Below are 15,409 nucleotides of genomic sequence, written 5' to 3'. Positions count from 1 at the left end.
GTTGAGCCATTCCGCTACTTGGTTATTTACAACTTCTAGTTCCCGAGGGGATAAACGTCGGGGTGGCTGGTAAATGGGTGCCTCATCTTCCAAAGCAATTCTCATCTTAATATTTGTTTCTTTAACTCTAGGCAACTCCCTAGAATAATTGAAGGCCATTGTGTTTATTCTCTCTCGGTAAATCTCGTCTCCTAACTCTACATGATCGTAGTTATCTTTTGTTTCGATTAAGTATAAACTCTTTACTTGTTCATCTACAGTATTCTCTGTGACTTCAACTCCTCCAACACGCACCATCATGTCGACGTTCTGTAAAATAGCCCTGCCAAGGAGGACTGTCATGGGAAGCACTGCGTCATGTACTATATGAAAGGTAGTTGGGAACTCACAATCATCTATCTTCATCATCGTCTCGAAATGTCCAACTGTGGTCACCTTTTTTTCTGCTATTCCTCGGAGCTCTAAGGGATCGTCGATTAGATTAACCTGGTCCATCTTCAATAACTGCGAAATTGTCATCAAATTTAAATCACTACCAGTGTCTATGAATGCTTTTGCTGATTTCCCTCCTAACATTACTGTTTTGTAGAGCGGAGATTCTGATTCTTGGACGGTTACTTTCAGTGTGGTCTTGGAGGTATTTACTCTTAAATTAGAACATTTGGACGCAATGTGCCCAAAGTCGTTACATTTAAAACACCTCGTTCCCTTATCTTTAAATTTACATTCTCCAGACCTGTGGCCAATCCCTCCGCAGTTAAAACACCTGTCTTTCGATACTTTAGGATAACTTTCTTTTAATTGATTTTTAAAGGTCTCACCCTTTGACCTTTGCTTTATCGATATTTTGGAATATATATCGAGTTTACATTTAAATTCTTTCAGACTTGTTACACCATATAGAATGGATTTGTTTATTTCCGAATCAGATATGCCGTCGATAACGTATTCCATTAAAGATTCATCATCTATGTTTCCGCGATTGCTTATCTCCCTCATTTGATAAAAATAATGGATGCAACTTTGGTCGCGTAGTTTCATTGTCGTTGCTAGTAGGCGATGAATGGCGGCTGGATTAACTTTTTTCCCAAACTCTTCTTGTAGGCCCTTTTTCAACTCGTACCATGATTTAAATGACTCCGATTTAACGAAAAGCTGAGCCGTTCCTCGTAATAATTTTTTCGTATAAATAAATTTCTCCACGCTGTTCCAATTTGCCAAATTCGCAGCATCTTCGAAATCTTCAAAAAACTTGTCGACGCAGAAGTTGTCTTCGCCGCTAAATACAGTCAGGGCATCTTCAATGTCCTTAAATGTGAATTTTGCCGTTTCTCCATCCGCCTTGTCGATTTTCGGAGGCATGTTGCGCGCTGTCACCGAGTCGAAAACGATTCAAAATTTACAAAATGTCGCTTCACGGTTATGTCAAAATCGGCACGAAATGTTTTTAGATATAATATAAATCTATGTTTGCAATTTACACAATTGTTCTCGGAATCACTCGATTCGTAATTTCACTTGAATATGAATTGCAAATCGCAACGGCTATTTTAAAAATGGCGTCTTTTTTTCTTCTCGTAACTCGCTATTTCCGATTTTAATTCACTTTATGAATCGCAAATCGCAACGGCTATTTTAAAAATGGCGTCTTTTTTCTTCTCGAAACTTCTTCGTAACTCGCTATTTCCGATTTAATTCACTTTTTTTCGTATCCCGGACGAGCCCCCAAGTTGTAGGATTAGAACAGTGAATAGGATAAAACGAAAACATTTCTTATTAAACTTCTTTATTAGACTTGATTCATACAATCACTTTTAAGATTTCAACTGGGTCTCCGCACAACGCCGCTCGTACATTGACTGGCGTCTCGCATCCGCTTCCGCCCGGTGTTGCCAGAATTCCCACAACTTTGTGGGAATTCTGGCAACACCGGGCGGAAGCGGATGCGAGACGCCAGTCAATGTACGAGCGGCGTTGTGCGGAGACCCAGTTGAAATCTTAAAAGTGATTGTATGAATCAAGTCTAATAAAGAAGTTTAATAAGAAATGTTTTCGTTTTATCCTATTCACTGTTCTAATCCTACAACTTGGGGGCTCGTCCGGGATACGAAAAAAAGTGAATTAAATCGGAAATAGCGAGTTACGAAGAAGTTTCGAGAAGAAAAAAGACGCCATTTTTAAAATAGCCGTTGCGATTTGCGATTCATAAAGTGAATTAAAATCGGAAATAGCGAGTTACGAGAAGAAAAAAAGACGCCATTTTTAAAATAGCCGTTGCGATTTGCAATTCATATTCAAGTGAAATTACGAATCGAGTGATTCCGAGAACAATTGTGTAAACTGCAAACATAGATTTATATTATATCTAAAAACATTTCGTGCCGATTTTGACATAACCGTGAAGCGACATTTTGTAAATTTTGAATCGTTTTCGACTCGGTGACAGCGCGCAACATGCCTCCGAAAATCGACAAGGCGGATGGAGAAACGGCAAAATTCACATTTAAGGACATTGAAGATGCCCTGACTGTATTTAGCGGCGAAGACAACTCCTGCGTCGACAAGTTTTTTGAAGATTTCGAAGATGCTGCGAATTTGGCGAATTGGAACAGCGTGGAGAAATTTATTTATACGAAAAAATTATTACGAGGAACGGCTCAGCTTTTCGTTAAATCGGAGTCATTTAAATCATGGTACGAGTTGAAAAAGGGCCTACAAGAAGAGTTTGGGAAAAAAGTTAATCCAGCCGCCATTCATCGCCTACTAGCAACGACAATGAAACTACGCGACCAAAGTTGCATCCATTATTTTTATCAAATGAGGGAGATAAGCAATCGCGGAAACATAGATGATGAATCTTTAATGGAATACGTTATCGACGGCATATCTGATTCGGAAATAAACAAATCCATTCTATATGGTGTAACAAGTCTGAAAGAATTTAAATGTAAACTCGATATATATTCCAAAATATCGATAAAGCAAAGGTCAAAGGGTGAGACCTTTAAAAATCAATTAAAAGAAAGTTATCCTAAAGTATCGAAAGACAGGTGTTTTAACTGCGGAGGGATTGGCCACAGGTCTGGAGAATGTAAATTTAAAGATAAGGGAACGAGGTGTTTTAAATGTAACGACTTTGGGCACATTGCGTCCAAATGTTCTAATTTAAGAGTAAATACCTCCAAGACCACACTGAAAGTAACCGTCCAAGAATCAGAATCTCCGCTCTACAAAACAGTAATGTTAGGAGGGAAATCAGCAAAAGCATTCATAGACACTGGTAGTGATTTAAATTTGATGACAATTTCGCAGTTATTGAAGATGGACCAGGTTAATCTAATCGACGATCCCTTAGAGCTCCGAGGAATAGCAGAAAAAAAGGTGACCACAGTTGGACATTTCGAGACGATGATGAAGATAGATGATTGTGAGTTCCCAACTACCTTTCATATAGTACATGACGCAGTGCTTCCCATGACAGTCCTCCTTGGCAGGGCTATTTTACAGAACGTCGACATGATGGTGCGTGTTGGAGGAGTTGAAGTCACAGAGAATACTGTAGATGAACAAGTAAAGAGTTTATACTTAATCGAAACAAAAGATAACTACGATCATGTAGAGTTAGGAGACGAGATTTACCGAGAGAGAATAAACACAATGGCCTTCAATTATTCTAGGGAGTTGCCTAGAGTTAAAGAAACAAATATTAAGATGAGAATTGCTTTGGAAGATGAGGCACCCATTTACCAGCCACCCCGACGTTTATCCCCTCGGGAACTAGAAGTTGTAAATAACCAAGTAGCGGAATGGCTCAACGATGGGATTATTCGCCCAAGCAGATCCGACTTCGCGAGTCCAGTAGTGTTGTCAAAAAAGAAAAGTGGGGAGATGCGTCTGTGCATAGACTACAGGAGACTTAACAAGAAGACGATCAAAGAAAGATTTCCAATCCCGCTGATAGATGATCAAATAGACAAACTACGAAATGCCAAAGTTTTCACTACGCTTGATTTGAAAAATGCATTTTTCCATGTACCAGTAGAAGATAATTCCATCAAATACACTTCGTTTATCATACCAAATGGACAATTTGAGTTCTTGAAAACCCCTTTTGGTTTATCCAACGGACCAGCTGTTTTTCAAACTTTCATCAATGCTGTGTTTAGAGATATGATGCTGAGTGGAATTGTCCTTACTTACCTAGATGACCTAATTGTTCCTTCCAACGATGAAGAAGAAGGCCTACAAAGATTGGAACTAGTCCTGAATAGAATGAATGAGTATGGACTAATAATTAATTGGAAGAAGTGCAGAATACTGATGAGGTCCGTAGAGTATCTCGGACATGAGATCCAAGAGAATGAAATTAGACCGAGTAGATTAAAGACCAACGCTGTGACTAGGTATCCAATACCGAAAACCTTAAAAGATGTCCAGTCTTACTTAGGGCTGACAGGATACTTTCGGAAGTTTATACATAACTATTCTAAAATAGCAAAACCACTGACGAATCTACTGAAGAAGGAAAATGAATTCATATTCGAAATCGAGGAAAAGACGGCCTTTGAGATGTTGAAGAAGATTTTGTCAAATGACCCCGTTTTAAAGATCTATGATCCTCATTTACCAACTGAACTACACACAGATGCAAGCTGCGAGGGATACGGTGCAGTTTTACTTCAAAAGGATCCGTACGATAATAAGATGCATCCCGTATATTATATGAGTAAGAAGACAACAGATGCAGAACGAAAATATCCCAGCTATGAACTAGAGGTACTTGCGATTATAAATGCTTTAAAGAAATTCAGAGTTTACCTATTGGGACTGAGCTTCAAGATTGTGACAGACTGTAAGGCCTTTGTCCTTACCCTGAAGAAGAAGGATCTCGCACCACGAGTCGCCAGGTGGGCACTACTGCTTGAAGAGTATGATTACGTCGTGGAACATCGAGCTGGCGAGAGACTAAGACACGCTGATTCACTAAGCCGACACCCTGTTGATTGCTTTATTCTTGAAAACGAACTAATAGCGCGATTGAGAAGGGCCCAATCCAACGATGAGTATTTAAATGCCATACGAGAGTTACTCACTCTTGGGAAGAGACACGAAGACTACACCTTAGATGGAGGAGTAGTCTACAGGGAACAAGGAGGCTATAAGCTTATAGTAGTTCCAAAAACTATGCAGACTGAATTAATAAGAATGTACCATGATCGTGGCCATTTTGGCATTACCAAGACAAGAGAACTTCTAGAGAGAGAGTTCTGGATAAAAGATTGTGCAGCAAAAATAAAACGATGCATTGAAAATTGCGTGGCCTGTATATTAGTAGACCGAAAGAGAGGAAAGCGGGAAGGTTTCCTACATCCTATAGACAAAGGTGATAGCCCATTAGACACTTATCACATAGACCACTTAGGACCGCTGCCTTCAACAAATAAAAACTATAAATATATTCTAACAATAGTAGATGCTTTTACTAAGTTTGTGTGGATCTATAGCACAAAGACTACAAATACTACAGAAGTTTTAAATGCCCTGAACCTGCAGCAACAGACGTTCGGGAATTCCAGAAGAATTATAACAGACAGAGGTGCTGCATTCACGTCCACGGAATTTAAAGAATACTGTGAGATACAAAATATTGAGCTTATCAACATAACAACTGGACAACCACGTGCGAATGGGCAAGTAGAACGCATGCACCAGATTATCATTGCTGTCATATCAAAGCTTAGCATAGATGACCCCACTAAGTGGTACAAATTTACCAGTAGGACACAGCAGTTTTTAAACAACACATTCCAAAGAAGTATTGGTCGCACACCATTTGAAGTATTGGTAGGTAAAAAGCAAAGGAGTCAGGAGGACTTCAAGATTGAAGAAATAATCAGCACTGAGCTTCTGGAACAATTTATGAGTGAGCGGGAAGAAGTGCGTGAATCTGCAAGGCAGGAAATCGAAAAAGTACAAAGAGAGAACCGGCGCGAATTTAATAAGAAAAGGAAAGCTAGTAACAAGTATGCTGTTGATGATTTAGTTGCAGTGAAGCGAAGTCAATATGGACCTGGTCTAAAGCTCTGTGCTAAGTTCTTTGGACCATACAAGGTCACCAAAGTATGTGGGAAAGACAGATATAACCTGCTAAGAGTTGGTGGAACTGAAGGCTCACGGGAGACGACGGCGTCAGCAGACCTGATGAAGCCTTGGAGAGTGGACGACACCGATGATGATTCATCCGAGGCGGATGACTTGCAGGATGACCGAGTTGTGGGAATTCTGGCAACACCGGGCGGAAGCGGATGCGAGACGCCAGTCAATGTACGAGCGGCGTTGTGCGGAGACCCAGTTGAAATCTTAAAAGTGATTGTATGAATCAAGTCTAATAAAGAAGTTTAATAAGAAATGTTTTCGTTTTATCCTATTCACTGTTCTAATCCTACATAGATGTAGTATTTAATCCAGTGAAATTTTATTTTGGATGTCTTACAAAAACATGTATGTAAATAAATTAATAAATGTATATAATAATCCCAGGTGCCTGAGAACGAATGGTTCTGTCCATCATGCGCTGCCAACCTTCCACGTCAAGTTCTGGACCTGGTATCGATACCTCCCTCCGTGGGGAGTCTGCGCCGCGTCGCCCGGGACGCCAGCGCCCCTTCCACCTCGGGGCACACCTCCAACGCGGGCGCGGCTGCCGCCGGGCACCGGGCCGGCCCTGCCCGCTCAGCCACCGGTGCGGGGCGGCGTCCCGCCAGGAGGCGCAGGAGGAGGCGAACCAGGAACGTGGTCGTGGAGTACGAGATCAGAGAGGGAGAGAAGTTCCCGATTAAGACCAAGAAGAGGGCAGTGAGACGTAGACGCAGAAAGGTTCATAATAATATTTTCATAGGAATATGTGGCGCTTATGTAATGCGTCATGAGAGCTTATCCAATATTTGTCATCAATTTAATCTGAGTATGTAATTAGATGAAGAAAAATGTTTAAGCTGTGTTTTAAGCTACACTAACTCAAGCACCAATATTAAAGCTGGAAATTAAATAAACAATAAAATTCTACCAAAGAAACACAAATGCTAAATTTATATGAGCTCTCAGTTCGCACAACTTATCTCCTTTCGTAATGCAAACTAAAAGTCTTAATTTAATATAAAAAAGAAATGTTTGGAAGCCGTTTTGAAAAAAAGGCACCGAGAGCCAGAGAAACTTAAGCGATATCTGTTTAAATATCGCTTAAGTTTCTCTGGCTCTCGGTGCCTTATATCTCAATAGGACAAAGATATTATTGAACGAAAACATCTTTTATTTTCTCTATATTTATTCTGCTGATTCATTTTTCAAGGGCTCTATTGAGTTAAATATTAAACTCATTCAAATAAAATTATATATACCTTTAACACTTTGTAAAAAGGTTCAACTGAGAAAAATAATTAAATTCAATTACTATTATATAATTTTGAATTCTCCACTTACTGGTTTTTGTATAAATACATTGATTTTTTAAAAAAAGATGCCAGTCTCGAATATGTTGCGAAAGCGATGAAACCTGTCACTGTTTATTCCAAATTTGCGGATTTAAGTATCACTTGTTTTTTGTTTCCACAATAAACTGCAATTAATTACCAACAAGAATTTTCAATAATCTTGAATATTTTATTATATTACAGGCAACGAGAAAGGCACCGCGAACTGCAGCACGGCGAGCTCTAGTTCGGTCCTCTGTGCGCACACGTCTTGCAGAACAGGTTCATTCTACGGCTGGTGGTGATCGTGTACCTGTACCTTTACATTTCCGCCTGGCCGTGCCACAGCTCAGTATATACGGAGATAGAAACCAACTAGATTACTTTCAGGAGTCTGATGAGGAAGACTTTGAATCAGGGTTCGGTCGTGGTGGTGCCGCTGTTGCGATAGCTCCTCGATCCTTGGCATCAGCCATATTGGATTCGCAGAGACAGGTTGGTACATTTTATTTTAATGTTCATAAATTATGTATATGATTGTGTGGTGAATTAAAAATTTATTCTAATATTTTAGGTTCGTCGAAAAATGATCTCTATCCCGTCCCCGACGTATGCTTCTTCGGCACCCGATATTCTGTCAAGTATTTTAGAAAGTCAAAGTTTGCTGCACTGTAAAAATGGGTCTCGCGCACCTAAAAAGAACATATCGGATAAAAACACAAATACTCCGGACATTGCCAAACCGATTAGTGTTCTTCCAACTTCTAACCATGTGGATGTACGCAAAGAAAGCAGTTCACACGCTAAGGAGGCCCCGGGGTACCCTGGAGCTGGGCGAGGCAGCGGGGGCGGCGGCAATGGGTGGCGTGGCGGCGAGGGGAACAGCGGCGGCGGAGGTGGGGGCCGAGGGGGAGGGGGTGGGCCTTATTCAGGGGGAGACTACTCTTCTTTTTCGGGTGAAGGCTCCGCCTTTCAAGGAAACCGACCATTTCAATCCTCCAGCCCTTGGTCGAACAATAACACTTCCGACATATTCCAACGCAGAGAACGGTACGATAATTATCCCGATAGGTCTCCCATGCAAAGGGGCAATGTTAACCATAATAATAGAGGTCGTGCGCATCAGCTGAGATATGGTTCCCAGCTGCTTTCGAGGTCTCTTCCCTCCTGGCAAAATCAAATGCCGCCTGATTTATCCAGGTCATTTCCCGGTGAAAATCCCAACTACTACCCCTCGGAAGGTGGGAACCCTGTGGACATGACGGCCGGACATGACCCGGGATATAATGCCGGTGCCCGAACAGACAATTATCCTGACATTGTGTATTGCGAAGCGCAACCTCCGGGACCTAACCCGCTCCCCCCTCAGCCTCCTATAATACGATTTCAGAAGCCACCTCTGTCTGAAGATGAAAGAAGTGACTCTAGTTTACCCGCTGAAACAGACAAGTATGACCCGACCGAGCCCACTCTTGATGACTCGAGCTCTGGAGAGGAAAGTACGCCTAGACCTGTAAGTTTACCCCAGAAGTTGACAATTGTAAGCCCTCCGAGGAAAGATCCCGCTTTGGTTGCAGATTATGTTTCTGGATCCGATAGTCCCGGATTATTGAAAGTTTCTTCTAATGTATTAGATCGAGCCGTTCAACAGGTTTTAAAAGATCATAAAGATTTGATATCTGGTCAAAAAATGAGTACTGAAATCGATAGTGGAGGCGAATCGGAAGGCGATTGCCCTAACTTTTCCATATATTCTTCTACTAGTATGGGTATCGCTAAAAGTAGACAAGAAGATGTAGTAAATGACGAGGATTTGGTCCAGGAAGATGACATGGAATGTTTTGAGAATGACAAATCAGATTCTGATACAACCCTCGGCAATATAGAAAATGCCATTGGTGAAACGTGTTTTGTTCCAGAAAATAATGATATTATTTCATCTAATATTACAGATGAGATTTCTGAATCTTTAGAACCTAGTGGGGATAGCGATACTTGCGCACCAAAACAAACTAATGATGAAATATCAGAAGACAAATATTCTGAAGAATCAGATGGTTGTGAAAATTTGGAACCTAAAGAGAAAATACCAGAAACACAAAATGATGTAGTGAATGATATTGAAGAGAGAGAAGGTAATTGTTTGCCACCTGGTGATGAGCTTTCTGAAAAAGAAAACATCCTAACAAATGAAGATAATACTAGTTTTCACAACAGTTCAATAAATATAAAACAAGATGCTAACGCATTAAAGAAAACTCCCATTACTATAAAATTATTATCCCAGAGGTCAGTTAAAAATGCCTCTTTTAGTCTTTATGATAAAGAAGACTATGAAGATTTACCTTCAGAACCAGAAAGTGATAATGCTGGATCCACCATATCACCAATCAAACACAAGTCTGAAGAAAGAGAGATGGATGAATATGCCAATAATAGTAGTTTAGATGAAGAAATAAATGAAAAACAACTCAATACTTCTGACCTATTGCCAGGTGATATAGAGAAACTAACCGAGTCCATAAGTGATGCTGAGGACGAGCGTAGTTATACACCGTGCCTTGATGAAAATAAATCCAACAAATCTAAAGACACAACGTTTGATAGCGAAAAAGAAGTTATAGGAATTGGAGGTCTTGATACAGAAATGATCTCTGAGGATGAGGGAAATGAGATATTTTCTGATAATAATGTTGTCAAGACTGATTCAGATGGTGGAGCTCTAGAGTTACTGATACGGGATACTGAATTACCTCAAGGAGAGTTTGAAGAAGGCGAAATTGTAGAGAAACGTAAGCAGAAAGTAAAAGAAAAAGTTAAAGCTTTATTAAATCAGCCTTCCAGTAAAATTCCTGAGGATGAAAAGAAGAAAAAGAAAAGAGAAAAGAGATCGGATAAAGATGCTAAGGAAAAAAGTAAAACTAAAAAAGCAAACGAGGATGCATCATTCAAAAAATTAAGCAAAAGTGGAAAAGAGAGAAATTATAGAGAAAGGGATGATAAAACCAAAACAAAAAATAAGGAAAAAGACAAACGATCTAGCAGATCACCGGATAAAGACAAAAAAGATAAATTAAAGGATAAAAAAAGAGATAAACGTAAAGATATAGAGCGATATGATGTTCGAAATATAATCTCAGACAAAAGTAGACGAGTAAAAGATGCTTTTGGTAGAGATACTTCAAGACCAAGATCAAAAAGTCAAGAATCTCGCCAAGGTTCTCCACAAAGATTTAAGAGATCTATTTCGAGAAGGCGCAGTTTATCTCGCGGACGAAGATCCATTTCGAGAGGCAGACGATCTGCTTCTAAAATCCATCGTTCTATTTCCCGAGGACGTAGGTCTCCTTCTAGAAAGAGACAATCCCCTATAAGACGTAGGTCATTATCGAGAAGAAGGAGATCTGTGTCTAGAGCGCGGAAATCTCTATCCAAGAATGGCAAATCTATATCCCCACGTTTCCGCAGATCTATGTCTCCTAGATTCAGGAGAAGCATCTCGCCCAGACACAAGGTACACTCTCCGAAAAAGAGGAGTTGTTCGCCCAGAGGTCGATCCCCTATTGTGAGAGGCCGGCGGTCAAAATCCCCACGAGCCCGCAGGTCTGTGTCCCGGATCAGGAACAAGAGGGCTAAGCGCTCTCCGTCACCTCGAGGACGCCGCAGCCCTCGCTTGCACCGCCCTGTACCCTCTCCAAGGCGTCGTCCGTTGCGGCGCTCTCGTTCTCGTTCCATTCCCAAAAATACTTCAGTTTCTCCAGAGCCAAGAAAATCACGAAAGCCAAAAAGACGCCAAAGTGTTGGAAAAAGGAAACATTCAAAGTCTCCCACAAAGTCTAAACCGAAACGAAAGCGATCAGGGAGCTTCAGTCCTGCCCTACACCCTGCTGGATCCCCCTCCAGGAGTGGAGAGCGAGTGGAGTGGAGGCCAGCTCCCGAAGAGTCCCCGCTGTATCATGAGTGGAGCTCCGCCTCCCGCTCCCTTACCCCCGCCTCTCCTGGCTGGACTCCACCCCCTCCTCCCTCCAACTTGCGTGTTATCCTCACTACCAAGGATAAGTCCAAGAAAAAAGATAAAAAGAAAAAGACGGCTAAGAAAAACAAAATTATGGAGCGTAATTTGCAACACCAGCCGAAGGATGCCGGTCCTTCCAAAGAAGTCTTTACTTCTGGTAATAATATCCTAGTTAGTGTAAGCTTTAATAAAAACCAAGAATCTGAAAATGTTTCAACAATGCCTCCTCCTGATGATGCTCCGAGAAAGAAAAAACGGAAGACAGATTCTACAACTAAAGCTAAAAAAGATAAAAACAAAGAAAAGAGCAAGAAAAAACGAGGAGTCAAGAATAAGAGATCGAAGGATTTAGAAAATAAAAAACCAGTCGCAATAATTGATTTAGATAAATCTCCATTTAAAGAACTTACTCCATCACCGAAGGCTATTATTATCCTTAGTGATAGCGAGAACGGAGAAAAGGAGGAGGAGTTAATGGAAAGGCAAGAGATGCTTCGGGGAGAACTTATGGAGATGGGCTTCCCTCAATCTGACGATGCTGAGTCTCCTCCGCGAAACTCCGCCCCTGACAAGGTATACCCGGCTACTGCTGGACCTAAAACACCTCCCGAACCCGCTGTCAAGTTCACCATCGCGGGCAAGGCCAACCCGCAACTAAGGGTGGCTAACCCCCTGCATGAGGAGGACGAGGAACCTGCCGCGGGTGCTGAGGCCGCGGGAGGTGCCATACAGGAGGAGGCCCGCGGGCCCAATACCCCTCCCGACCCTCCGGGCTCTCCACCCGGTTCCCCAGATGCGTACGATCCCTTCGAGCCCACCAAGTCTGGATCAGCCACCCCCGAGAGGGTATCGCCAGCTCCCGCCTCAGAAAAGCCTCCCGAGCCGCCTCAGATACCCACCATGTCCCTGGAGGCTGCCCAGAAGTCTAATCTCTCGGCGGATGATGTCATCCAGGCGAGGCCCATAAGCCCGATGGAGAAAGTATTGGCATTACTCAAATCTACCCGAAATAATCTTTCTCCTGCCAACTCGGCGTTACCTCTCTATTCGGATCAACTATATGACAGCGGGAAGACGGGAGATGGAGAGAATACGGCCATGGAAATTCCCACAGTGACAGTACAGTCTCCAGAAAGAACTGGCTCGGCCAAGACACAGACTGTGTACCCCGCTGTCGTAAAGCCCAACTCTCCCAAGCTAATCTATTCTACGGTGACGCCCACAGTGGCCACTTCCACCCCGGGTTACCTCAGTGCAGCTCCCCGAATGGGAGGAACGTACAGCACCGCCACTCCTCCCCCCAACCAGAGGATAATGCTGCCCTCTCCTACCAAATCTAGTCCCCTTAAGTCTCAACCTTCCAAATTGTTTGTAACTAAACCGTCTCCGATAAAATCCACACCGATCAAACCCATGCCCTCCAAGACAATAATATCCAAACTTCCGATGCCGAGCATCAAACCGATGCCAGCTAGAAATCTCAAAGGAAAGAATGGGCAAAATGGAAATGAAGTTATAGAGTTGGATATGGACATGGATTCACCATACTCTCCTGGTTCCAGTGACTTTGGAGATCTATTTGAGCCACCCGCAGATAATGGAAAACAATCCAATACATATTCCCAAAATAAGCCTGGTAGTAAATTTAACGTGTTTGATACACTATTTGGTGGCAAATCTAACAAGAATTCCAAGACATCCGCCCTTTCCAAGGTTCCAATAAGGCAAAATAAAAAAGCTAAAGGTAAATACATTTTTATGTTTCATTGGGAATTATTATGTTTCTATTTATGTGAACTACTTATGGACGATTTTATCAACATTTTAGGAAAGACACAAGGAGGTCTCAGAATGGATGAGGAGACTCTTAAAATACTGGATGACATGCCGAGTTCTGCAGTAGAAATGCAGGTGAAGGCCAATGTAAGATTATTTTCAGCGTGTGGGAATATATCTTGCTTTTTATCTTATATAATACTTAAATAGTTGTGTAGTGCTAACTTGATCTGGCACGTTTGATTTGACTTTCATTCCTTGACCATATTTAAAAAAATGATTTTTTTAATAATACATGATTTATCTATTTTTGAAGCAAAAGAGAAAAAAATCATGTGTACATGTTTATATCCAAAGCTACTGTTATATAAATTTTTTTTTTTTTTGCATTACTAACAAAATCAATAATCATTTGATAAAATGGTTATTCTGTATAGATAGTAAGTTTTACACTGGAATGTTTTTATTTGAATAATTTCCTTCTAAAAAAAAATAATATTAAGAGTTTCGTGGAATTCTAATTACTATTATAAAAGTTACATATTGCATCTAAAACAATTATTAAAAATCAATTATATTTAATTATTTTTTCATGATGTCAAATCAGATTGTCTTTATATCCTTACTCTCCCATCTCTCTTGTTATAGCAATACTTGTCTACAATCGTTTGGACAAACTGAAAGTAATGTTTATATTTTTATTGAATTATAATAAATCTGTGAAACTTGTTCCTAATATTATTTTGTTTATTTTCTAGTTTTTGAAAAAATTGAATAGACAGGAAAGGGTAGTAGAAGAAGTTAAACTGGTTTTGAAACCACATTTTAATAAGAAACGCATTTCTAAAGAAGACTATAAAGATATTTTAAGAAGAGCTGTTCCTAAGGTAAATATGTCCAACATTACATAATATTAGGTTACTTTTAGTCTATAAGGGTTAGGTAAATGTGTACAGTTTGTACATATGTACACGTATCAGGGGGGAATTCTCCTAATAACTGATTATTTGCAGCTTACCATATTTTTTGACATCGAAAGTAATCAATGCTAGCGCCATTTGCTATGGGTTATTTATCAAACATTTAGATGTGCCATACTGCCGCTTTGTACATTTTATCTGAATTTTCCCAGCTTACCAATAAAAAAACTCACCGTTCGCACTGACACCTATACTAATAGTGTCCTTTTTATTTCAGATCTGTCACAATCGTAGCGGTGAAATAAACCCTGCAAAAATCCACACTCTCATAGAAGCATATGTGAGAAAGTTTAGAAAGAAAGCGCATCAGGTTAAGTAGCAAGAATAAACCACCACTAATGGGACAATACAGCCAAATTGGTGGAATTCATCATAATTAATATAATTAAGGCCTAGTTTAAATATTCCCAAATCTCAGTATTTTTTTTTACAACATCCTCTCATGCGCCACAGTTAAAATGTCCCAAAAGTGTAATATCCGTTCGCTCTAAAGTGTCCTCATGTCATTAGGCGCACAATCAAATTTACTACAAAAATATTTATAATGTCAAACATAATTCTTATGAGTTTGCATGGGTTACTATCATTATTCCTAATAAGGATGTTTGTGTTTAGCGGTATTAGGAACAATCTAGTAAAGTCTGTTTTATTTTAACAATATTATGATACGTATTCTATGTACTAATAAATAATGATACCCATTAAGTTTTTTTTAAGCTTGTTGATTGTAGTAGTACATAGATGTTTCACCAGTGTTATTCTGACTATGGATTACTGGGAAAATAAATTATACATATTATATTAGTTAAAATAATAATTTATTTAATTGTTTTAGAAGTGATGTGCAATGTACAATTGTACGTAATACAATGCTAAATATGATTTACATTGTATTAAAAAATATATAAGTACAATAGTGCACTTACATCAAGCAGTGTGCAGCTATAACTCGGTACATTATTTTCTCAATTTAGATTTGGTTGATAGACTAATATATCATTCTCTTATCCGCACCTGATGGTGCATAGAGAACAGCATTGGTACGCCGATCGCAGCGTATCTTGATCATTTTATTAGTTTTACATGAAAGTGCCGTGATCAGTCTTAAGTTTCGAGAACCAATCTAGGGACTAGAAAGCATTTTAGTGTACGAAAAACATATTTTTTAA

At 40.2% G+C, this 15,409-nt stretch overlaps 1 protein-coding gene across 3 annotated transcripts in view; it reads left to right on the top strand.

The window, feature by feature from the left end:
- LOC148279481 (uncharacterized) overlaps positions 1 to 14,776 on the top strand; it is a 33,987-nt gene extending 19,211 nt beyond the window's left edge. For 2 of the 3 annotated variants that reach the window (XM_088229852.1, XM_088229854.1), the window contains 6 exons: positions 6,541 to 6,876; positions 7,674 to 7,964; positions 8,044 to 13,228; positions 13,313 to 13,407; positions 14,019 to 14,147; positions 14,458 to 14,776. In XM_088229852.1, coding sequence (XP_088085978.1) covers positions 6,541 to 6,876; positions 7,674 to 7,964; positions 8,044 to 13,228; positions 13,313 to 13,407; positions 14,019 to 14,147; positions 14,458 to 14,559 — 6,138 coding nt within the window. In that variant the 3' untranslated portion in view covers positions 14,560 to 14,776. The remainder of the gene's footprint in view (positions 1 to 6,540; positions 6,877 to 7,673; positions 7,965 to 8,043; positions 13,229 to 13,312; positions 13,408 to 14,018; positions 14,148 to 14,457) is intronic. The other variant, XM_088229853.1, reaches the window with a different exon arrangement.
- Positions 14,777 to 15,409: the final 633 nt, after the last annotated feature.

This window comes from Micrasema longulum, unplaced genomic scaffold, assembly GCF_059751315.1.
Source record: "Micrasema longulum isolate JH-2025_06_02 unplaced genomic scaffold, ASM5975131v1 h1tg000720l, whole genome shotgun sequence".
Classification (NCBI taxonomy): Eukaryota; Metazoa; Arthropoda; class Insecta; order Trichoptera; family Brachycentridae; genus Micrasema; species Micrasema longulum.
The sequence above is the reverse complement of the archived record's forward strand: the minus strand, read 5'-3'. Positions and strand labels throughout refer to the sequence as shown.